The sequence below is a fragment of the Rhinatrema bivittatum genome, chromosome 8 (assembly GCF_901001135.1).
Source record: "Rhinatrema bivittatum chromosome 8, aRhiBiv1.1, whole genome shotgun sequence".
NCBI classification, from domain to species: domain Eukaryota; kingdom Metazoa; phylum Chordata; class Amphibia; order Gymnophiona; family Rhinatrematidae; genus Rhinatrema; species Rhinatrema bivittatum.
Genome location: NC_042622.1, coordinates 216,554,242 through 216,579,343, shown reverse-complemented (window position 1 = coordinate 216,579,343; position 25,102 = coordinate 216,554,242). Strand labels below are relative to the sequence as shown.

General features: G+C 42.7%; 1 protein-coding gene across 1 annotated transcript in view; it reads right to left on the bottom strand.

The window, feature by feature from the left end:
* LIG3 (DNA ligase 3) overlaps positions 1 to 25,102 on the bottom strand; it is a 232,372-nt gene that overhangs the window by 68,018 nt on the left and 139,252 nt on the right. The window contains exons 8-10 of the mRNA XM_029613143.1: positions 24,624 to 24,792; positions 10,976 to 11,131; positions 9,580 to 9,711 (exon numbers count right to left, since the gene is read on the bottom strand). Coding sequence (XP_029469003.1) covers positions 9,580 to 9,711; positions 10,976 to 11,131; positions 24,624 to 24,792 — 457 coding nt within the window. The remainder of the gene's footprint in view (positions 1 to 9,579; positions 9,712 to 10,975; positions 11,132 to 24,623; positions 24,793 to 25,102) is intronic.

The window sequence follows — 25,102 nt, the reverse complement described above, 5'->3', positions numbered from 1 at the left end:
GAGGAAAGGTCCATCAACAATTACTAGCCAGGTGGACATGGGAAGAGTCACCGCTTATATCTCGAAGTGAGTAACAAGAAATGGATCCACGCGAATCTGCTGACCCAGAGATAGGATGCTGGGCTTGATGGACTAACCCAGCATGGGTTATGTTTTTATGTTATATAGATGTGAAAATATATCTGAGGAATATTCACTGTTGCTATTCTGGAAACTAGACCAGCATGCAGTCCTCAAAGACTAGAATTACATTTCTCTGCTCTAGAACTTTCACAAGATTCTCACTTCCTTTTTGGCATGAGAGAAAGGGAAATGAATTCCCCAAAAGAGGGTTGAAGGTAGCCTCTGTGACTACTTAATGATAGCTTTGGATAAAGCAGAGTTGCTTACCTGTAGTGGGTGTTCTCCTAGGACAGCAGGATGTTAGTCCTCACACATGGGTGACATCATCGGATGGAGCTTGGTACAGAAAACATGTGTCAAAATTTCTAGAAACTTTGGCACACTGAGCATGCCCAGCATGCCACTATTTAAGCAGGGTCTCTTCTTCAGTCTCGTAACATAGAATTATTACAAAATAAAACATAGGAAAACCCCAACTCCGTGGGATGGCCAGAGGGTTTCATGAGGACTGAGATGGGATTCTCCCAAATCCAAAGGAGTAACTCTGAGGATCTCATGGACGGGAACAGCCACCACCTCCTTTGGGGCATCGATAAATTGGAGCACCTCTAGCATCTTATGCCAGGCATCTTCCTCAATCAGCAGTTGAAACAGAATGGTTTCTGCCATGGCCTGGACAAACCCCACAAAGATCAGGTCCTCAGGCAGGGACCGGGGCTGCAAGGAGGAGACAGATCTGAGGGCAGATCCCCTGAGTTGTCAGAAGACGACTCAGAGGTGTCATTTCCCCATGGGTCATACAGGGTGCCTTCCTTATTGGAAGCACCTGGAGACAGGAGAGGGCGGCCTATCCAGGCCTCTTGGCTTGGGTACAGAGGTCATCGAAGGCATAGGAGCCCCCGATGGACCCAGAACTGGACCGGGCAACGCTGGCCGTGGAACCAACAGCCTCGACGGTGCCTTTGGCTGCAACAGGCCTTCTCCTCCACGGAATACAAAGGGAGGAGGCAACAGTGGCTGCCGGGGCATCGATGGACCCCCAGGCACCGGTAGTGGCTGCGCGGGGAGGACATCGAGGTGCTCCAGCAGTGATGCCAACATTGATGGTGCAGGCTCCGGCACCAATGGAAGCGCTGGCGGAGCCGGTGGCTAGATGTCCTGCAGGGCTCAAACAACTGCCAGTTGTAGCCTGCACTCTAGCTCGCCCTGGAAATCCACCGAAAACAGGACAAATGGAGGAGGGAGAGGTGTAACCAGATCTCCCTTGAATTGAGGGAGATCGGTGCCCGGCCCTGGTATTTGTGGGGAACACCTAGGCCTCACAGGTTCGATGGAGGGCAGTGTCTCCTCTCCGCGGGGTCGCTACAGGGGCATCACAGGAGGAGCCAGGCATAGATCGAGACCGGTATAGATGTTTCCTGGACTTCCCACAGCGCTTGGCAAGGTCTTTCCCTGGCATTGAGGAGGAAGACGACGATCCCGATGTCCTGGAGCATGAAGATATCGATGACAGCTGATCTCTGGCTCCTCGCTCCATCAAGGGCCCCAGAGGAGGGGTGGACAGCGGAAGTTCTGTGTCCAGTGGTTCCGCTCAGCCTTTTGGAGTCTATGCCCTCGAAATCAGATTTGAGGGATCAGATTTCTTCGAACCGAAGAGTTTCTCCATTTTATCCAGGCAGGTGCACCGGCTCTTGGTGGTCATCTGGTCACAAAAGCGACACCCCTGGACATTGTGTGCCACCCAACTAACTAAGCCAGGAGGAATGGAAAGGGACCCAGCGCAGGAAAAGACCGGTAAAAAAGCTTTCAGAGAGAAAAAAAAAAGAGCACGAGCTCGACAACCGCGAGACAGCTTCTTGGGAAAAAGAGACTGAAGAGGGACCCCTGTGTGGACACGTGGATAGTGGCATGTAGGGCATGCTCAGTGTGCCAAAGTTTTCTGTGCCAGGCTCCATCTGATGATTTCACCCATGTGAGAGAACTACCATCCTGCTTATCCTAGGAGAAAAGTCCCTACAGTGTGACTGATATGATTAGCTAGTAAAGAATTATCTGGTGCAGCAAAGACAAACCGACCTTTTAAAAAAGATAGAAAACAAAAGGCAAGTTACATGTGCATGCATATTTATGAACTCACATAATGGGTTGGAACAGCTAAAAAACAGAGCCTTTTGCACAATAGCTTGCTGATGAAATGTTTGCATTAAGGACATACATTGTAAGTGTGGGACTTACTGATGCTTTTTTAGTCAAGAATACAAATATTTTGTTTTGCATTTGGTGACAAGAGATTCTGTCTTAGGTGCCAGCCCTTTAAATGTGTAGCCATATGGCGTTTGTTAAAAACACTTTTTAAACCAGAAAAAAAAAAAAAAAAAAATCAGAAAATGGAGAAGGCCACGTGATGTGGTGGGCTCCGTAGGACATACACTGCAGTGCTCTGGGTGCCACCACCCTTACATTTCTAATTTTCTTAGTATTTACCCCGCGATTCTGTGACCGCGGAAAGTATTGGCCTCTATTTGGGAGCAGCCAAGAACGTCTAAGTTTTGTTATGTTGCTCTACTCGGTAACAAAAGATAAAGACCGCAACAAGCCTGCGTCTCCTAAGATGGCCGTTGGGACAGGTCTGATGTCGGCAGAGGATATGGATGCCGCTCTGGTACAAAATTAACAGAGGCAGTCATCACTGCTTTGGATAACAGTTACCCACATTTCTACTCAAATAGAGGAAGTTAAATCTTCCTTCTCTAAACTGGGACCACGGCTTGACCATGCAGAAGGGCAGTCCTCAGTGGAAAAAGACAAAGTATTGCAGCTGGAGAAGTGTACATAACTTGGAGAAAAATGACAAACTAGATGATTTTGAAAATAGGGAAAGGAGGAAAAACCTGCGGTTTGTAGGTGTTGTGGAGGATGATTCTACCACCGATCCTGGCACCTTCCGGAAAACTGGTTGCTGGACAATTTGGGCCTCTCTAACTTAAAAGGAAAAGTGGAATGGAGGATGCCCATATGGTTGGCCCTAGATAAAGCATTTGAGGAATTTTTGTCTAAAAAATGTGAATATTATGAGAAAAATAATAAACTTTATATGAACAATCCAGTTCTTTTTTGGGAGACCGCTAAAGTGGTTTTGCGGGATGATATCATTAGCTATATGACACAATGTCATTATCAAGCTCTTTCTTCCAGTGTCTCTCTTACCCGTAGATTTCAGGTTCTCCAGTAGTGATTGGTTAGTGACCAATCCCAGCAGACTAAACGGGCCTTCTGGGCAACCTTCAAACTTTTAAATGGTAAATTACATCAAAGGCCAACCCTTCTCTTTCTAATCTTTGCCATAAGTTTTTCTTATATGGAAACCGGGGAGGATGTTAGCAAATTTGGTGAAAACCAAAATTCCTCCTCATTTGGTACCAACATTAAAGACCCTAGAGGCATTTCTGTTACTTTCTCTCAAGAGATTACTAAAGCATGTGGGGAATATTACCAACATTTGTACTCAATTTAGGCTTGTAATATTGAGGCTATGGAATCATTTTTGGGACAAATAAATTTGCCTCAACTGTCCCCACTACATGTGGAAACTGAATAAACCCATACATATTCAGGAAGTTCAGTAAGCGATAGTGGAGCTTCCCACGTTAAAAGCCCCGGGTCCTGATGGATTGAAGGCCTGATTTTATAAAATTCTTAAAGGGAAAGCATCTATGGCTCTTAAAATGTTATTCAACACAATAGTTCAGTTACGGCGGATGCCGGACTCCCTTAAGAGTGCTAGCATTATAGCTCTGTGGAAGCCGGGTAAAGATCCCTTCCTTGGTGAAGTCTTACTGTCCCATCTCTCTTTTGAATCTTGATATTAAGCTTTATGCTAAATTGTTTGCTAATAGACTTAAATTGATTTTACCTACTTTAACAAGGGGCAAGTGGGTTTTGTATATGGCAGAAGAACGGTTTTGAATGTTCGACGGGTCCTTACTTTATTGGAAAATTGGAGAAGATTGGGGATTATAACCCTGTTCTAATCAGTTTTGATGTGGAAAAAGTGTTTGACAGGGTCTTGTGGGATTTCCTGGAATGTGTTCTACCTATGTATGGGTTCCAAGGTTTCATGCTGGAAGCGATTCAAGACCTATACTCTAATCCCACAGCTAGAATGTGGGTGAATAATTCCTTCTCTCAATCTTTTTCTTTATCAAGAGGTACCAGACAGGGGTGCCCACAGTCCCCTTATTTATTTTGACTCTTAAACCCTTAGTATTAATGCTTATTGATATGTTAACTGCAGAAGAAACCTTCTCAATTTTCCTTTCTAAAACTTATTTGTAGATGATATTTTGCTTTTTTTATTTTTACCTAGGGCTCGGGTGTATCTGCCCCGCACATTGGAGATTTTTGCCAATTCTGGAAGTTTCTCTGGCCTATGCCTCAACTTGGACAAATTGGAGGTGCTTGATCTTTCGGGTACTCTAAAAGCTCTTTGGCAAGATTTCCCTTTAAAGTGGGCCCCAGGTACTCAAATATTTGGGACTCTATATTCACAGTAACCCGGCTATGTGGTATTCTTTGAATGTTACACCTCTCATTTTAGGGTTTCGGAAGGCATTTGACCAATGGATGTATTTCCTTATTTCCTTTATGGGTCGTATTGCACTCATAGAAATGATGCTTCTCCCTAAAATGTTGTTTATATTGCAGATGCTTCCAGTTATACTTTCCCGTAGGGACGTATTGCTGATTTCCCCAAATCTGGTTGAATTTTGTCTGGAAGGGAAAGAAACCCCGGATGTCTTGTGTAAACCTTATGATCCCGAAAGATTGGGGGGTCCTAACATTTGTAACTGCGCCATGTAGGGGATTGGATAGATAATGCGGGATTTTATACCGATTTGGAGTTAGAAAAGGCATTGGTTGCTCATTTTTCCTTAATGTACATCCTTCATGCTCCGAGAAAATCCTTATCTGCATATTTGCTTACTTCATTATGGATTAAAGCGACACAGGCTGCTTGGGAATTTTTATGAGTCTCACTGAAATTACTGTGGAAGTGGTCATTTTTAATGCCACTTAGGGGCAACCCTGGGTTCTCCTCCTGGGGATGGGAAGGCCTTTTATAGAGACCTTGAAGGAGCTCATAGAGCCTCTGTGTTGCCCTTTATTAATCTGGGCACTAGAAAGGTGCATGTGTTTTCTTATTCTCTCTCACATCTAGGGTTTACAGCCCATCATTTTCTCCAGTATTCGCAAATCCGAAATTATATTATGTTCCATTTTCATTTACAAACTGACCAGAATACTTCAGGGGCTTTCCAGCACTTTTCCTTGTTATGCATCAATAAGAAACATACCTTGTCGGGATTGTATAAGTTTTTACATTCTGTTCAATCATATGAGCTATTGGTCTCTTTAGCTATGGCTTGGAACACAGTGCTACATATTAATATAGATGAAGACAACTTGTTTATGTGTTTTAATTCTATCGATTCTTAGTTTTCAGGGAACTTCAGTTTAAATTGCTGAACAGACATATATTCTTCTGATTGTGCTTTTAAGACTGGAATCGCTGATCATAACAGCTGACTTAAATTTGGTCAAATGGTGGCAATGGTGTGTCATGGATTTTGGGAATGTCCTCTTATTCAGAAACTTTGGGCCACTATATATTTCATTCGGTGGGGAACTAGTGGGGGAACATCTATTTGCCATTCGGCGGAGATATGTCTTTTGGGGATGCCTTCCAAGGATGGGGGCTTGGGGATGGCAGGTAATGTTTTTCTTTATAAATACTGTTTGGTGGGGAAGCAATGTATTCTCCTCAGGTGGTTGGAATCAACTCCTCCCACTAGAGACCTTTGGTATAAAATCTTGATTGCTTTGTTATGTTTGGAATCCAAGTCCATTAAACTGAAATCTCTTTTCTTTTTGTGGCGATTCAAGGCTATCTGGTCGCCATTTATTTCAACTTTACCCTTGTATGTTAAGGCTGTTGTTAATCGTGATACAACTCCACTTGTAAAGTAGGACTCCTGATGGCTTCAAGTAGTATGTTACAGTTCTCTCTCATGTACAGCGTTATCTTAATGATACTGTGTCTTTTTCTCATTTTCTTTTTTCGTTCCAACCTGTTTCAGGCTCCATATCTGCAATTTTGTTGTTGTTTCCCTATTTGTAATAGGCTAGGAGGGGTGGGAGTTCATATTTCTTTGTGGTGATTATGGTATACATGTACCTTGCTTATGGTATGTTTTTGATTTTCTCTCTGTATGGGAACATGGGTTATTATTGAAAACAATCTTTATGAGAAAAAAAAAAGGGACAATCCTGCCATGAGTGACTTGCTGATTATTGCAGAAAGCCCTTATTATAGGTAAACAATCTTGCTGTTTTGTTTCTTTTCATAAACATGAAAATAGGGTCTGGACTGATCCGTGGTACTACAGGAACGAAAATTAACAGGTAAGAACTAATTTTCCTTTACTAGCATCAGCAGCGTGGGATATACTTAGTTTTTGGGTATTTGCCATGTACTTGTAGCCTGGATTGGCCACTGTTGGAAACAGGATGCTGGGCTTGATGGACCTTTGGTCTGACCCAGTATGGCAATTTCTTATGTTCAGCACCAGATCTGCTCTCTCCAAGTCAGGCTTTCTGTGTAACCTTGATTCTGAGTTCCTGCAGAACCTGTGGAATCAGTGGCCAAAGCTCCTCTCTGCGAAAGAGATGTACCACCTTGGGATCATCTCCCTCAGCCACGGGAACCTCCTCCAGGTCCCCACCAGATCCAGCATACCCTGCATCAGATCAGCCCGAGGAGCCTCCCCCGGGGACCCCTGCAAATCCTCGGAACTGTCAGTATCCCCATGTATCAGCAGACCCAGAGGACAGGCTCAACACATGCTGCACCCCAGTCCACTTACGCTTTGCGAGGCCTGGCTTGGGATGCAACTTGGGCCCCCCCAAGGGTTGAGAGCATGACCTACCAGGACCCCCCAATGCCTTCTGGGCCAAAAAGGCCTTATGCATCAAAACAAACTAACAAGGCGGCCTGGGAGTCATCCAAGTCTCGTTCCTGGGCCACATCCCCATACACTGAGTCAGCCCAAGGGGGAAATCCCCCCTTAAAAACTCCTTCGATCCATTTCCACACTATACCTGCCAGGGACAAATGTGGTGGGGAAATTTCACTCTCTGGAGGCCACTGGGAGCCATGTGGCCAATTCCAAGATGGCCACCACTGCCGGAGGGAGCCCCAGGTGAAGGCCTGGTTTGACACGCTGTTGACACTGCTCTAGTGCAAAGGGAAGGTCCTGCTGATTCGCCCTTCCCACCAGCCATGTAGTTGGAACAGAGGCCTGCCGGTTAAGGTGCGAACATGGCTCCCTGCAGACCCGACAGAAAGCGCAGCATGGCATGGCCCCAATCACGTGCTTAGCACCGTGCACCTCTGCACAAGACTGGAAAGCTGAGAGCTGCCCGTGGAACCTGCTTACTTGCTGTGAAAACCTCTCGGATACCAGTTCCTGCCCAAGCACTATGCGATGCCAAGAAAAATAAGGAGCCTTTTTTTTTAAACCTTTTTTTTTTTTTGTCAAAAAACAACTTTAACCAACTCAAGCAAGAATACTTTCCTGCTCCATGCAAGGCTTGTAGGCAGAACTGCAGCAGGTCACCAGGCTGTCTCATGTGGGCTGAGGGATATGGACCAACAGATGTCTGCCCCACGGATTCCTGGACAGAGCTAAAAAAGAGAGTCACCAACCCCCTGCTTGTCTGCCTCAACCAGGGAGGATAGCCCCACCAGGACCTCTCAACTCCCTGGGAGGTACCTCAAAGACCAAATCTTCCTTTTCATATATTTATTTTTCTTCAGACTGCAGGTTTTTCACCATTTACCATCTGCTGGAGACAGATAAATCCTGAGAGACTGTAGGTAGCACACGATTATATAGCAGTGTCAGTAAAACTTTGTCTCCATCTGTAGGCAGGGGTACAAAACCCAGGAGTCTGGACAGATCTGGGTATGTACTGGAACAGGTTTATACTGGCTCTTTCCACTTGAGTTAAAATCTACATTCAAGAACCATTTATGTGATATCAAACTGACACACCCTGGGTAACATCGCTACCTTTCTAGACAAAGGTAAAGGAACTCAAGATCACCCTTTCACACAACAAACAATTCCACAACTTGAAAGCATCTAGACAGAGATCTTGTTTGAGCCTTCCTGACTGTTCAAGTAGTACATGACTCCTTGGTTGCCCACAATGACCGGTTTTTAACCACCAGCCTACTGGTTGCCTTTAGTGCATTTAGAACAGTCCTTAATTCTGGGAGGTTGCCATTAAACATAAGGGTTTTCAGCAGGGGTGGCGAAATTCAGTCCTCAAGAGCCCCAAACAGATCAGGTTTTCTGGATATTCCCAATGAATATACATGAGTAGATTTGCATACAATGGAGGCAGTCATGCATATAGGAAAACTGGTTCTTACATGCTAATTTTTGTTCCTGAAACACCACAGATTAGTCCAGACAAGTAGGTTTTGCATCTCTTCCAGCAGATGAAAGATTATTCCTGAACTCCAATAGTTATGACATTCCCTTCTTCCTCAGGTGAGCTGCTACCACCTCCAGACATTTCCTGAATAATCTTGTAGCGGCTGAGAGAACAAACGGCAGTACCTTGTACTGGTCATGTATTTTTCCCCACAACAAAGCTGAGAAATTTCCAGTGTAGGGGATCAATGGGGATGTATGCACGTTTACTTTAGATCCTTCACTAAAACAAATCATAAAATTCATCTTGAACTTTTCTCGAACTAGCAACTTGTTCAGATTCCATAGATCCAGAGTAGATCTTAATTGCCCCCTAACATTTTGGGAATTAAGTACCGGAAATAGAACCCTGTGTCATACTCCTGAGGTGGGATGAACTCTATGGACTTCTGTTGCAGTAGTGCAGATTGTGAGAAGCTGGACCAGGGTACACTGGCAAGTCAGTCTGGGGAGAGGAATTCCATGATTCTCAAACCCCACTGATTCTTCATTTTAAAACCCCATTCTATCAAGGACTGAACCAGACCGTCCATACACTGGGAAGGTTGAGGAGCTAGTAGTTAAAGTGTCAAACAAGAGCCTCAGTGCTAGTTTTGCTTTAGATTACCTTCTTTCTCTTGGGCACCCCCTAGTGAAGAGCTATTGAGATTACAATGGTGGAGAATGTTGCCTCCCTAAAGAGCGAAATGGTCTCACTTTGGAAGTGGGTGGCTAATCCACTGGAGCAGTAGAGAATGAGTGAGGGGATCACAAGGCAACAGCCACAGATTGGAACTTCTGCACATGCTCAGAAATTGCAAAACTATCCACTTTGAAATAATTCTTCACTATGAGTGTGGCCAAGCTAATTGCTGAAATCAGCAGAATTGCAGCATAACAATATCCTCCACTTTACCTTATGCACTCCAAGGGTGCCAAAGGGAAGAGGTTTTCCCGTACTGGTATCAATCAGCAGCACTTCTGAGTCCAGGATCATGCTGTTTCCTCCTGGAAAAGCCTTGGGGATGAAATCCTTAAAATGGGCCACCTGGAAATGAGATCAGCACAGACTATGATCACAAGATCCGCATATTAATTTTCAGTGCAAATACCCACTTCACTTCCGTTGCTAACCATCAGCATTTCTATATTACTGCCTGAAAGGATTCAGTATACGAGCATCAGAACTCATATAAATGATTAAAGAATGTTCTAGAAAATGAGGTTAGTATGAGGATCTAAGGAGGTTGACCCAGGGGCAACAACCCAAAATATGTTTTCAAGGAAAAGCGGTAGGATATATGGAATAGCTTCCAGATGAGATGGTGGAAATAAAATTAGTAACAATTAAAAAAAACCACTGGATAAACACAAAGGATCCTTTGTGGTAATGAAGCACTTGGGTAACCTGTATGAAGAAGTGGTTACAACCTAGAATAGCAATGATACAACAGTACTGTGTCTTCAAGAAAGTAATGGTCTAATCCACCTAGGGTTGCCATGGTTAGAACACATTTCACAGAGGGAGGGGAGACTGAATTTTTTTTTTTAAATCTTACAACAGCCTTGATAATCTTGGTGACCAGGGATTACTTACTGCATTGCTTGGTGGTAGGACATGAAAGGGGGCCTGGGTGTTAGTCTTGTAGAAATCAGAGTTGAGGATGGCAAGGCATGAGGGGGGGCCTACAAGTGGAGGTGGTGAATACCATCGCTGCTGTGGACTTTAGGTATGCTTGGTATAGATTTGGAAGGCTGTGTGGGAGGGGAGGTTAAGAGTTCAGGTGAAAGACATGGGAAAAGGGGGAGTTGGTGTTGGGCTTCATATGAGAATGTGTGTGTGTATTTACAGAGGGCAGACAAATCTCAACTCGGCAGACTGGATGGGCCATTTTGGTCTTTATCTAATAGCATTTACTATTAGAGTGCTGTAGCTGGGAGAAAAAGTGCAGGTCCAATCGCTGACTGGTCGTTCTACTACAGGACTACTTACTGTAGTAGAATGTCAGTTGCACTTTATATGTACTTCCAGGTTACCACAATACAGTACATACACAAACTTACAATTCAGAAGGATATGCAGAGAAGACACATTAAAAGGCACAAATGGCTAGATGCAGAGGACAAAGCAAATAGCAGCTAAAAAAGAAATAGATTCACAGAAACCTTTTATAAGGAATTGATTATATAAGAGAAGACAGGGCTAAGGCACATGGTAGAACATGAGAGAAATAACTGATGGAATCTGAGAACTCAGACACACTTTATGAGGAAGGGGGAATTATGAGTGGAGCTAAGAGCTCAAGACGCACTTTATGAGGGAGAACTGGCTTGAGGCTTCGGCTGAAGTAGCTAAAGTGATCATCTTGCTTGTGGACTTGAACTCGCTCTCCATCATACTTGATCTCAGAATACATTCCATTGGGACACTTCTTCATGGCATATTCAATAGACTTGCATGCTTCGGCCTGAAAGACAGTGAGGGGTAGGAGAGAACAATGATACATGTATATAAGAGAAAGGGACATTTTCAATAGTGTTGAAGGCAACCAAAGATGAAGCAAAAGGCCAATATTTAAAAAATCTAGAACAGATAAGTTATCTGGTTAAATTTAGCCAAATAAGTTATCCTGGATATTCAGCAGGATATCCCTGATTAAAGTCAGCTGGCTACCTTTAGCCAGACAATATTTAAACCTGACTATCTTTTGAATGGTGAAATTAGTTTTTACTTGATAATTTCCTTTCCCTCTAAGGAAGGCAGGCCAATCCACACTGGTGGGATATGCACTCCTACTAGCAGATGGAGATGGAGTAAACTTACTTGCTGATGTCACCAACATAGTATTCTCCATCTCCAACAGATGGTGGACATGCATCTCCCTAGTTTGAGGCAAGGGAGTGCCAAAAGAGACTTTGAAAAGAAGCTTGCCAGAAAGGTAAAAACTGTCAACAAAAACTTTAAGTATACTTGAAGCAAGAAGCCTGTGAGGGAGTTGACAAGACTGCTAGATGACCAAGGGACTAAAGGTACGCTCAGAAAAGACAAGTGTCATAGCAGAAAAGCTAAATTAATTCTTTGCTTTGGTCTTTACTCAGGAAGGTATCAGGGAGATACTTACACTAGTAAAATTCTTTGAGGGTGGTGAATCAGAGGAACTGAACCAAATCACAGTGAATCGGGAAGATGTAATAGAGCAAATCAACAAATTAAAGAGTAACAAATCATGAGGATTGGATGGTATACACCCCAGAGACCTGAAAGAACTCACAATTGATATTACAGACTTACTAGTAATCTCTGACTTCTCATTCAAATGAAATATGGTTCCCAAGGATTGAGGGTGGCCAACAATGTCTATTTTTAAAAAAGGCTCCAGAAGTGATCTGGGAAAACTTTAGACCAGGGAGTCTCAGTACCAGTTAAAATGACAGAATTTATTCTGGAAAAAAATTACTGACCATTTGGGATAGACAGACTAATGAGAGAGCCAACATGGCTATAGTAAAGGGAAGGCTTGACTTTCAAATCTATTGGATTTTTTTTTTTTTTTTTTTTTAAAGGGCTAAACATGGACAAAGTTGAGTCAGTTGATACGCAGTATTTGGATTTTCAGAAGGCATTTGATAAAGTCCCTCGTGACAGACTCTTCACGAAATTAAAAAGTAATGGAATAGGATTGGTAACTGATTAAAGGATAAAAGAGCAGCCCTGAATGGACATTTCTTTCAACTGAGAAAGGAAGAGTGCTCCAGGGATCTGTACTGGGTGACGTGTTTTTTTTTTTTATAAGCGATCTAGAAAAGGGAGTAATGAGTGAGGTGAGCACATTTGCAGATGATGCAAAATTGTTCAATGCTATTAGATCACCAGCTGATTGTAAGGAATTGGAAGAGTATCTTGCAAGACTGGGGACTGGGCATCTTTGGCGGATGAAATTTAATGTGGACAAATGCAAAGTGTTGCATATAGGGAAGAAAAATCCAAACTATAGGTACTTGATTGAGTTCCATATTAGGTGTCACCATCCAGCAAAAGGATCCTGGAATCATTATGACCAGTACTTTGAAATCCTCAGCCCAGCGCATGACAGCGGTCATTAAATCAAACAGAATATTAGGTAATATTAGAAAAGAAATGGAAAAAAAATAGAAGCTCAACAATGTGTTACACCATGTTGATTCCAGTTAACTTGGTTTGGCTTTTTTAGAAGATCTCCCCGAGTCCGCTGTATGGTATTTGACATGATAATTTTCTTATGTTTTATCTGTTCCTCCAATTTTACTTCTTAGAAATGGTGATTCTGGGGGAGGTGATATCACCCGCATCAGATAGACACTTGAGCCTTTTGCTCCCCGTCCGTTTTCATCCACTGTTGTTAAAACACATCTGTCCGAGCAAGGAAAACTTATTTATGGTGTGAGAAATCAGTTGGAATGTCCTTCCAGAAGAAACCGATCGATTTGAAACTCTCTTCATACGATTTGAGCGGCTCGAGGTTTGCGGCCTTGAAGGACGCCACAGACTCCGGAGCTTCCAACATGGCCGCTGCATCCACAAGCCTAGCAGCGGAGAGCGACCCCCAAGCAGTGAGTGGGGAACCCATGAAAGCTGACTTTCAAAATTGGTTTTTTGAAATTCAGAAAGATATTAAATCTTTTAAGGAAGATATGCAGAATGCCCTCAAGGAACTGAGCTCAGAGCTCCTAGACTTTGGACGGAGGGTGGAGGATGTGGGAGCTGCAATGGACTAGCAGAGCTCTGAAATGGCACTGCTAAGAACACAAACTCAGATTTTGCACTTAAGCTAGAGGACCTAGAAAACAGGTCTCGTAGGTCCAGTATTCGTATCCGGGGGATTCCAAAATTGGAGGCCTTAGACGATGCTGGACTAGTGGTGAGGAAAATATGTTGTACCATTTTGAATGCGAGAGAGAATGCAGACACGTTGGGAGATGAGGACATTGTTCTAGATTGGGCTCATCATGCATTAGGAGCACCCAAAAAGAACATTCCCAGAGACATAATAGCCTGCGTACAAAGCTATAGCGTGAAGGAGAAAATCATGCAACAAGCACGAGCTATGGGCAGTATCTCCTGGGAAGGGCATAACGTAGCCATTTATAGTGATCTTGCACCCATCACTCTGAAGAAACGGAAGGATCTGCAATCTGTGACTGCTTTTTTGTGCAGAGAGAACATACGCTATCACTGGCTATTCCCATGTGGTCTGATTTTCACCATCAGTGGAGTTACCTCCAGGATTTACTCAGAAGAGGAAGCAATCCCAGTGCCGACCCCACTTGGATTTTCTGCTCAGTCAAAGTCTGAAGCTGCATGCCTGAAAATGCCACCAGACACACCTAGGGGGCAACGTGTAGGCAAAAACGGCTCTCGACTCCGACGCAGGTCTCATGAACACCCCCTGAGGGAGGACGACACATGAAGATAGGACCACCTGTGCCGAGGGAAGTTACAAAGGTGTGGCTAATACATGAAGATGAATCTCACGCCTTGCAGATGGATAGAATGGACGATGGATGAACTTAATGTTGTGTTTTATCTTATAGGCGGTGGTTGGGGTCTGGGGGGAGGTGGGTGTGCGTCCCCTCTCCTTGAGAGACACCACTGTGGTGGTGGATATGGTATGATGGGGAGGGGGAGGGAGGGATCCAAGGGGTGGGTGAGGGTGGAGGAGTGGGATGCCAAAGGTTTAGTAGAGGGTACAATAGTCGATGGGTAACTGCTATACTGTTCAGAATATATTATGAACCTAGTGTTAGGTATTCTTGTCTGCTCCATAGGCTGAGTCCACATACGACCCTCTTATGGCTACTATTAAGTTTGTTTCGTTAAATGTTAAAGGTTTAAACTCTCCTTACAAAAGGAATGTGCTGTTCAAGGAATTGCTTTCTCTGAAGGCCTTGATTGCTTTTATTCAGGAAACTCATCTGCGTAAGAGGGATGAGAGACTACTGTTTTCTTCTCATTTCAGCCATCTTATCCTCGCAGCTAACTCTCCCACCCATAAATATACGGGGGTTGGGATTTTTATATCTAGGGATCTGAAGGTACAGATAGACTCGGTGATTAGAGATCCATAGGGACGGTACTTGATTGTGTATCTCCATATTCAAAAGGAGCTATTTGTACTGGTGAACATCTATTGTCCCAACGTATCCCAGCGAGAGCTCTTCCTGGAACTAGATAACTTGTTAAAATCCGAGAGTGAGAAAACACTCTCGGATTTTAGTACTTGACCCTATGTTGGATTGTTCAAACGTAGCCAACATCACTCCTCAGTAGATAGAAAAGCACTATACACCCTAATCTCTCTGTGGAATTTAGTGGAAGTCTGGAGAGACAAACACTGTTCTGAGCGTGATTACACTTTCTATTCTATGCCTCATGATGTATATTCGAGAATTGATTTCTCTCTCATTGATCGATCTCTGGTTTTGATTACTGACGAGGCAGGGATAGGGAACATTTCCTGGTCAGACCATGTCCCGGTGTGGTGGGAAATGAGGCGTGCCCCATTGAGTGATGGGCGGATAGCAACAGTCAAAATGTCCCTCTTACCGAAGATAGAATATTTGTTTCAAACTTTACCTTGCAAGGTCCCAGCAGGATATTTGAAACCTCTTCAGCAAAAGATCTTTTCCTTTATATGGAAATGGCGGCCACCTCGAATTTCCAGATTGGTACTGTATCAATCAAAACTAGATGGTGGCCTAGGAGTCTCCAATATTTTCAAATATCATGCTGCTGCCCACATGAAGGCTATTGTTGATTTTCATAATCGGACAAACTGTAAACAGTGGGTGGCCATAGAAGAAGGCATGATGGGTGAGGGAAAAGTTTGGGATCGTTTCTGGATGAATGGGAGAATGCTGTATAACTTTTTTGATAGATCGCCATGCACAGTGACCACGTTACTGGTATGGAATTCTTGGCATACAAAAATTGTGGGTCCTCAACGTTATACATTTTCCCTGGCCATTCGGCGGTGTGAAGTATTTCCAGCTGGTAGGGAGGGTAAATCCTTTCGACAATGGGCAGAGAAGGGTTTATGTACCATTGGACAGGTTTAGCAAGGACAATCTGTATTGCCCTTCGATACGCTTAAGGGAAAATTTCGCTTGACACAAGTCGACTATTTTGCCTACCTTCAGTTACAACACTTTTCTTCTCACTAAACAAGTACAGGAAGATCTCTGTAAGGGGAAATCATTATTTGAAGGGATGTGTGATAATGCCCATATGATAAAAGGGGGATTTCAAAATTATATATATTACTAAATAAACCTAGTGGAGGCAAAGTCAATTATATGAGGACATGGGAAAGGGACCTTGCACTAGAGTACTCCGAGGATGATTGGGATCTTTGCTTTAAGTAAACCCGTAGCAGCTCTCTCTCAACTGCCCTGGTGAAAAATAACTATAAAGTGCTGCTTAGGTGGTACACAATCCCTGTTAAGATTCATAAAATGTTTCCCAATATCAGTAATTGTGGATTGGTGGGGGATTATATACATATGTGGTGGTCCTGTCCAGCAGTCCAGGCTCTTTGGTTGCAAGTGGAAAGTTGGTCGAACCAGTTGATGGGGACGGCTGCTACGCTGACTCCTACAAGTGTACATTTGAACTTTCCTATTGAATCCCTGTCTAGAAAACAGTATATTTTTCTTAGAGTGGTGATTCAAGCTGTTAAAGGAGTCCTGGCAAAGATGTGAAGGGATGCTGGAGCTCCTACTTTTGATATTGTGCTTATCCGCCTAAAATGGATTTATTATATGGAAAAATTGACAGCACTAAAACCAGACAAAATGTTTCAATTTGAAGAAATCTGGCAGCCATATCTGACCTGGCAAGATACCAGATCACATAAATCCAGTTAAAAACGGGAGAGTGAAGTTTAAAATTTTGTGATGGAGCTAGTTGCTATTTATTTATATCAGTCTTTGCAGTCAATGAATTTGATTCAGATAAGCTTTTTAGTCCCTATTCCGCTATATTTTTCAAACTGAGAACATGCTATCTGGATTTATTTTGATATTTTCGTTTTCACAGTGTGGTTTCAGGCAATAAATATATTTCTCATACATAGTTCAAATGTATGAAAAGATTCAACATTTAATATCTTGCAAAATTAAAAAAACAGTGTGCTCGTGGAAGAGCCAACAGTTGTGGCTGATAAGGTAACTGAACAATGTTTTTTGCATATACATTTACACTAGCATACAATTATCATTGAAAGAGTCATATAGGCTAAATAACACCCCCCATCTCTTATTTCACATTTTTTAATTTTTTAATTATTTTTCATTTCATTCAGTTTTTTCCTTTTCCCCCTTTTTTTCCTTTTGGTATAATTGAACATCATTGATTGTTTCATATATCTATAGAATATAGTATATGTAGTACCTACGTTTTCATGAAGTGTAATCCATCTACTTTAAGTTATTCATACAAACATGGTGTTCCTTATCCCCTCCTCATCATTTCTTTTAACAAACTTGTTTGTATCTGCCATTTTGATATATTTACACATATGCATGTGAATTTTTATATTTTATATAATTTCTAAACATGGTTTGTACACACACTTTATATTTTGAAGTATTTATGTATTTTATTTATATGTATGAATGTTTTTGTTTTATACTTTATGTATTTATGTTTAATTTTACACATATTTATGTATGTGTGTTTTTATATTTGTTTACAATAGCCCCTGAGGCAGCTCCTAGAAGAGCGAAACTCTGCCAGAATCGGGCAAGATTCAATAAAAGTCCTTTTTCACCGATCCTTCTCTTCTTGTTTATTGCAATTTGGATGAGGCACTAATGTCAATTGTGTTATGGGAGGGCTCCCAAGTGACATTATGCATAGCGTTACCTAATTATCTCTATGGCAGGGAGGATAAGGGGGATGTTGGGAAGGATAGAGTTATTACATTGAAAAATAATGTTGACCTTAACAGATCAGCCGATGGTATAGAGTAGCTTACACTGATGTGTTTCAATTGTTATTTGACAATTGGTAATATGAGAGTGTGCTGTATGACTGGAAGATGATATCTGCTGTTACATTGTAATATATATAGAACGAATAAAAACTTATTTACAAAAAAAGAAATGGTGATTCTATTTTTTTTGTATTAGATTACAGTTTACTTTGTATTAATTTTTCATAGCATCGTATATCTTTTTCAAGATTTGTCTTGATTGATGGATAAATTGTTAAGTTTAATAAAAAGTAAAATAAAATCTCAATGACCAAAAATTTAAAAAAAGGAACCAAGTAAAAGCTCCATGGGTCAGAAAAGTCTCAAACAGAGCAGCTGTGGAAAATGAAAGAAAACTTAAAATATGGCAAAAAATATGACTAGGAATTGCTAAAGGGGAGCAGAGAGGTGTTTTGCGCTGAAAAACATGATTTATTAAAAGAAAGCAAGGAATTATCTGAAAAATTGAAGGCTCTATGGAGCTCACCAGAACTCAACTGTTGGCTGTGTGAAAAAAAATGAACAGAGGCCTCATGCACGCACCAGTGATGCACCAGAAACGCTCACATATGATAAGTAGATCTTTTGGAGAGAGGCAGAGCTTGGAAAACCTCTGACCTATGTTCTCTCAGTGAGAAGTCACTCATCTGTGAGGACACTGTATCCTGCCTGTCCTCTGAGAAAAGAAAAAAAAACGTCCCATGTGTTGGCAATCAGATAATGAAAAATATAAAGAAATTTCCAAAAACCTAACTAACGGGCCGATGCCGTAAAGTGCGCTCAGGCCCAGCACACAGTTAGCTCCCATTTGGACACGCGTTTTGGATGCGCTATTTTTACCCCTTATACAGTAAGGGGTAATAGCGTGTGGAAAACGCGCGTCCAACCCCCCCCCCCCCCCCGAAACTAATAGCGCCCGCAACATGCAAATGCATGTTCATGGGCCTATTAGTTATTCCTGCGTGATTCAGAAAGTAAAATGTGCAGCGAAGCCACACATTTTACTTTCAGAAATGAACGCCTGCCCAAAGGCAGGAGTTAATTTCAGCCAGCACCGGGAAAGTGTACAGAAAAGCAGAAAAAAAAAACTGCTTTTCTGTACATCCTCCAACTTAATATCATAGCGATATTAAGTCAGAGGCCCCAAAGATTTAAAAAAAAAAAAAAAGAAAAAAAAGAAAAATCTGCCCGTGGCACATGGGTTGGAAAATGGACGCTCAATTTTGCCGGCGTCCGTTTTCCGAAACCCTGGCTGTCAGCAGGTTTAACAACCGACTGTGGTAAAATTGTCGGCTGTCAAACCCGCTGACAAACCGCCGCCGCTTCTGTCAAAAAGGAGGCGCTAGGGACGTGCTAGTGTCCCTAGCGCCTCCTTTTTACCGCGGGCCTTAATTTGCATACCTGGGCTTCCTGAATCGCACACCCAGGAGAGTGGCCTGGGCACGCACTCGCCGGCTCTCCCGCGAAGTTTTCTGTATCGGCCCGTGAAAGGCTAAGGCAATAGGACAAGTAGAATTATCAGAAAAAACAATGGGAGGTAGGGAGAAGAGAGAAGATCAAATGCATGAATTGAGGAGAAAATTGTCCAATACATAAGGAGACACACAAAAACCCAAAGAGCAATATGTATGAAGAAGGGACAAGGCTGGATTAGCAAAGAGGCCCAATAAAAGATAGAAATATGAAAATAAGCTCTTTTGGTCAGCATTTACAGAAGGGGGAAGTGACATTTATCATCAAGTTCTCCTGTACTGTTGGAAACTGATCACTGCTGTTCCTGCTTTCCTTTTGGCCAAGTCCTGCCCTCTGCTAATGATCTCTTCGCCAACTGTAAGAGCTGGCATGCTGCAGGGGGCAGACTGCCTCAGAAGAAACTATACCATGGGGGAGGTGCCCTTTGGGAGCAACCAAGAATATGAGGAGGTGCTTGGAGTATTTTTATGGGTTGGGTAGGAATAGCAATAGATGTAAGTTGTGAGGGGAGAGCTGGGGAAGGGATAGTTCTTGCCTTTTATTATTTTGAGGTAATTTAATGTTTATGCTATTACATTTTATGTTTTCTTATTGCATTGATTTATGGGTACCTTAAGCTGCCTGAGTTCTTTTTAAAGGACAACATAAAATGAAAAATGAAACATGAAAGTAGTGATGGATTTAAGGTGGCAAATGGCATTACTAGTAGTACTTACAGAAACGAGAGTGGTTATGGCTATGGAATACTGAAAGAGTTAAAGTGAACTTTCCACACCCCTTGAAGTTCTATTCAACTTGTACTTGAAGACAGGGAAAGTGCAAACGGACTGGAAGCAAGTGGATGTAATTTTACTATACTAAAGTAAGGACAGAGAGGAAGCTGGCAATGACAAACCTGTTAGTCTACCTTAAGCACTGGGCAAAACTTGCCTCCTTGACAGCGCGAGCCCTAATTTAAATATTGTATCATGCCCCCAGGAGAGGTGCCTGGGGGTGCGTTAGGAAAGAGGGCGCTGATCACCAAGCGTCTGCTTTCAGCGCACTTTTTTTTTTTTTGCATCGGTCCCCTAATGAGAGACTCTCACTGCTGCTGAAGTACACTGCACTTTAAGTACCTGATTTCTGATTACAGCTGCTTTGCTCTCTATAGGAGAGACTGCTCGTCTGCTGTCGAGCAAGAGGCTCTTTAAGTGCCTCTACATTCTGCTGCTGCTAGAAGTCACAGCTGGACCCTCTCTCCCAAGTGTGAGTGACGTCTACTAATCTTCTCACTATTTTATTACTAGGGTCCGCTCCTTTGAGTAACCAGAGAGGAACTGAATAGGATGCTGGTTGTGACTTGTGATTGAATCTTCCCTGCTTTTTGCAAATGTCAAAATTGGCAATTAGAAAACAGATGGTGTAAGGCTAAAACAATGGAAAATCTTCATTATGTGAACAGAGTAGTATTCAATAAAAGGCAGCAGTTATAATAATTGGCGATGCCGTAAAGTGTGCTCAGGCCCAGCACACCTTGCCAATTATTTCAATTAATTCAGTTTTTGAGTGGGTCAATCAGCAATTTAGAGTTAGATTTTATTAATTTATGGATCGCCTAACACATTGGACTAGGCGAAGTACAATAATATAACAAATAAAACATTTAAAATGAAAAACAAATACAAATAAAATATACACAATAAATAAAACATGAACTAATAAAAAGAATCTAAAAAACTCTTAAAAATAAGCACAATTAAAAAGATAAGTTTTAATTAACTTTCTGAAACTCTTGATGGAATCTGATTGCCTTATTTCAATGGGTAAAGAGTTCCAGAGAGTGGGCCCTGCAACTGAAAAGGTACAATCTCTAGTGACATGGAGTCTGGAGTAGTCCCTTCTCCTCTCCTCCCGATTTCGGTGCTCAAGGTGTGGTGTTAGTGTGGTGTTCGAAAATTAAAACAGGATTAAAGTAGCCAGGCAGAGGGAGCCGCTTTCGCCGGCTCCCTCTGCCTGGATGAATGCACGGCCCCCGCCGGCAGTGAATGAATGCCCGTGCGATTTTGGCGCTCAAGGCGTGACGTCACGTCATGTGACTGCCTTGAGCGCCGAAATCGCACGGGCATTCATTCACTGCCGGCGGGGGCCGTGCATTCATCCAGGCAGAGGGAGCCGGAGGCCGCTTTCGCCGCCGGCTTCTTCTGCCTGGATGAATGCACGCCCACCCGGCCGCGGCCTGGATCGAACACGTGCCCACCCGCCCGCCGGCTCCCGCCGCCGCCTGGATGAAAGGGCGCCCTGCCGCCGCCTCGATGACCGCACGCCTGGGGGATTCGGAAAGTGACAGGTATTTATACATATATATAAACAACTTACGCTGCAATGTTTTTTACACTTTACGGTTTTACCCCCATTTTTTACACTTTAATCCTGTTTTAATTTTCGAACATCACACTAACACCACACTAACACCACACTAACACCAAGTAGAGGGTAGGCGGTAAACTAACAGGTTAAGGACGCGGCAAAATAGCGGGTTACAAAGGAGATAATCTGAGCGCGCGTCACAGTATCGGAGGGGAATAGCTAATTCCTTCATTATACAGCTAATTCGTTCATTTACATATCATATACATGCTGTGTGCGGAAAGGGTTATGCGTCTGTTTTAAGAAGCGCTAAGGACGCGTGAAACTGGAGACTGTATCGCTGTATCGCCTTACGCATCCGAATTGTGTGCTCCCAGCACGTTACAGACGGGAAATCTTCAACCGCACGTTACAGTATCGACCTGTATGTTAGCTGTCTTGACCTCATCCTCCAGCAACAAATTCCACAGTTTGATTGTGCACCAAGTAAAAACTTACTTTCCAATTTGTTTTAAATCTGCTGCCTAACACTACAAGGTCTAAGGGAATCTTCATGAAACTTACCTGAAAGAGTAAATAATTCTTCCTTATTTATCTGTTCTACCCCATTCATGATTTTATAAACCTCTATCTTATCCCCTCTCAGCCATCTCTTCACCAAGCTAAGGAACCCTAATTTAAGTCTTCCTTTATAAGGAAGCTGTTCCACCCTCTATGATTTTTGGCACAATTCTCTGTTCCTTTTCTAGTTCTCCTATATCTTCTTTTGAAATGGGATGACAAGAATTGAATGCAATACTCAATGTGCAGTAGCACCTCAGATCTTATACCATGGGTAGGCATCTCTGGTCCTTGCGTGTCACAAGCCAGTCAGGTTTTTAAGACAGCTACACTGAATATTCATGAGATACATCTGGGTGCACTACCTCCATTTGCATGCAAATGCTTCTCATGCATATTTATTGTAGTTATCCTGAAAACCTGGCCAGTTTATGACACTAAGAACAGCGCTGCCTACTCCTCATCTCTACAGAGGCATTCTATTCTCTGTTTTGCTCTCCATGCTTTTCTGCATAAATTCCTAGCCTTCTATTTGCAGTTTTAAATGCCAAGCACACTGAACTGAGGATATCAACACAGTGTCCATAATGACACCACGATCCCTTTCCTGAGAGGATACAGAACCCAGTGAGTACAAAGCATCTAGAGAGTTTGCACTAGAGAGGCAGTTTGATTATTGCCCTACAAAATTTTGCAAAGTAAGGTGTCTGCTAATGTAAGAATGAGCACTGGAGGAGGTTATGTTGTACTGCTGGCATATTCTCTCTAATGATTTAATTTTCAAAGGAGTTCCACATGGAAAATTAGCATATATGCAAGTAGCTTGTACTCCCATACATGCTATTTTATGATCAAAAATATGCATATATTTTTGATTTTGTGCAGTCTAGGGTCGTTCCGTGGCAGGGCTAAGATACATGCATAAGTTACTATTTTATAAGAAATTTACACGAATACATTAGGTAACTTATTTGCACATTTTTACATCTGCTAAATTATCTAGTGCAATTGATAGATTTGTCAGTTATTTCCTATTATTGGGTGGGGAGCCTGGGTGAACTGGAAGAGTTCAGGGTGCAGCACTAGGAGGGTCTTAGCAAACTGGAGACAGACAAGGTGATCTGTTGGAAATATTGGCAACCTGGTGATTTCAAGCATGCATGCATATTTTAACATATATAGACTTCCATGTATAAATTAGGGTTTTATGCAAACAAGTTTTTTTGTGTAAAATATACAATTGTTATGTTTATGAAATAGGCAGAAAAATATATGCTTTCAATGCACTGCAGATCTTCGCATGTACTGAACCATTATATGTATTTTATAATCTAGACTGACCAGATACATGCAGGTTATAGATACTATAGTAGATCTCCGGGCACCCATAACCATGCGTATATGGGGTCTTGTGGAGTTCTTTGAAAGCTACCCTCTAGATTAAGAGAACACTAAGGGCCAGATTTTAAATCTTACGCGCAAGGGGTACATTTGTGCGCACTACCTGGCGTGCACAAATGTACACCCGATTTTATAACATGCGTGCGCTGCCGCGCACATGTTCTAAAATCCAGGGTCGGCACGCGCAAGGGGGTACACACTTGTGCACCTTGTGCTCGCCGAGCCCGAGGGGAGGCCCAATGGCTTTCCCCATTCCCTCCAAGGCCGCTCCGAAATCGGCATTGTTCCCTTTTCTATTTCCTAAATCTGAGCAGCCTCGGAGGGAACTTTTTTTCGTCTCCCCCCCCAGGCAGGTGTAACTTGCACACACCATCCCCCGGCACAGGCCGCTGTGCTGGAGGACTCGGGACTGCCCCCGAACCGCCGCCCCGCCCATTTTTGAAAGCCCCGGAACATATGCAAAATAGGCTCAGCGCGCACAGGGGTAGGTTTTTGGGGGTTACGCGCATAACCCTTTGAAAATCTACCCCTTAGTATGAGAGGGCAATTTTCATAGCTATTTCTGCAGGTAAATACCAAGTAGTCAGGTGTTTACCTGACTACTTGGTATTTACTGGAGTGAGTGAGCTCACTCACTCCAGTAAGAGCACATTTTTAGCCAGACAGAGGAGGAATCCCCAAGGGTGTGTTTTGGGTGGGATCAGAAAATAGTGCAGAGATTGGATTTTCAAATCTAGATGCATTATTTTCCATATATATTTTACACACGGGGGAAAAAAAAAAGGTGCAAGAGTCCACAAGTACTTTGTACCCAAGGCAACTTTCAAAGGGAAAATAGGCTTGCATTTTGCCTTAATCTGAAATTGACAGTTTGAAAACTGTTCCCATCCTTCCATTAGCACGTCTGAGGTTTGAAAAAGGTTGGGCAAAAATGGGATGGCATCCAAATCAAACACAATCATTAGCAACAAGTTACAGACTGGTATGAGAGATGCCTACTACATGCATCACTTCTCAATGCCCTAACTTCAGCATCACACACTCTACTCTTGAGGTGGATGTGGTAATCTCGGCATTGTAAGTACAGAAAGTGCAGGGATGATTGCACATTCACTCCCCAGCTCTCCTATCCCCTATGCTCTGCTCTTCTGAACTCTGTGTGAATTACCAGCATAGGCTGAACAGGGGTCATGAGAGTGGCTTTCACACTGAGGGTTCGCTTTAGGCCTGGGACCTTCTCAGCCTCTTTCTGGTTCTTCAGCACTCGCTCCACCACATCGTGAAGGTTCCGTGAAGCTTTAAAAGCATCATAGGCATTTGGATCCAGAGCATCTAACCTTTAAAGAAACCAAATTAAAGTAAGTGATGCTTTGCAGACAAGATTCCAATGCACTACTTTTAATGGGAGCTTTCTCCGAAAATCAGTTTGATTCAGTACATTCTCATGCAACATTCTGTCATTTAATTGGGAAACAGTTTTATTTTATAGGAAGTTGGATAACCCTCTATAACTGAATAAGGGTAAAAAAAAAATGGTTTAATACACTAATCACCAAAAGATTCAAGTCTGATAATGTAACAGGGAAAATGAATATTAAATACTGTGACCAACAATGCAGATCTCTATGGCATGCCCATAGTTACGGC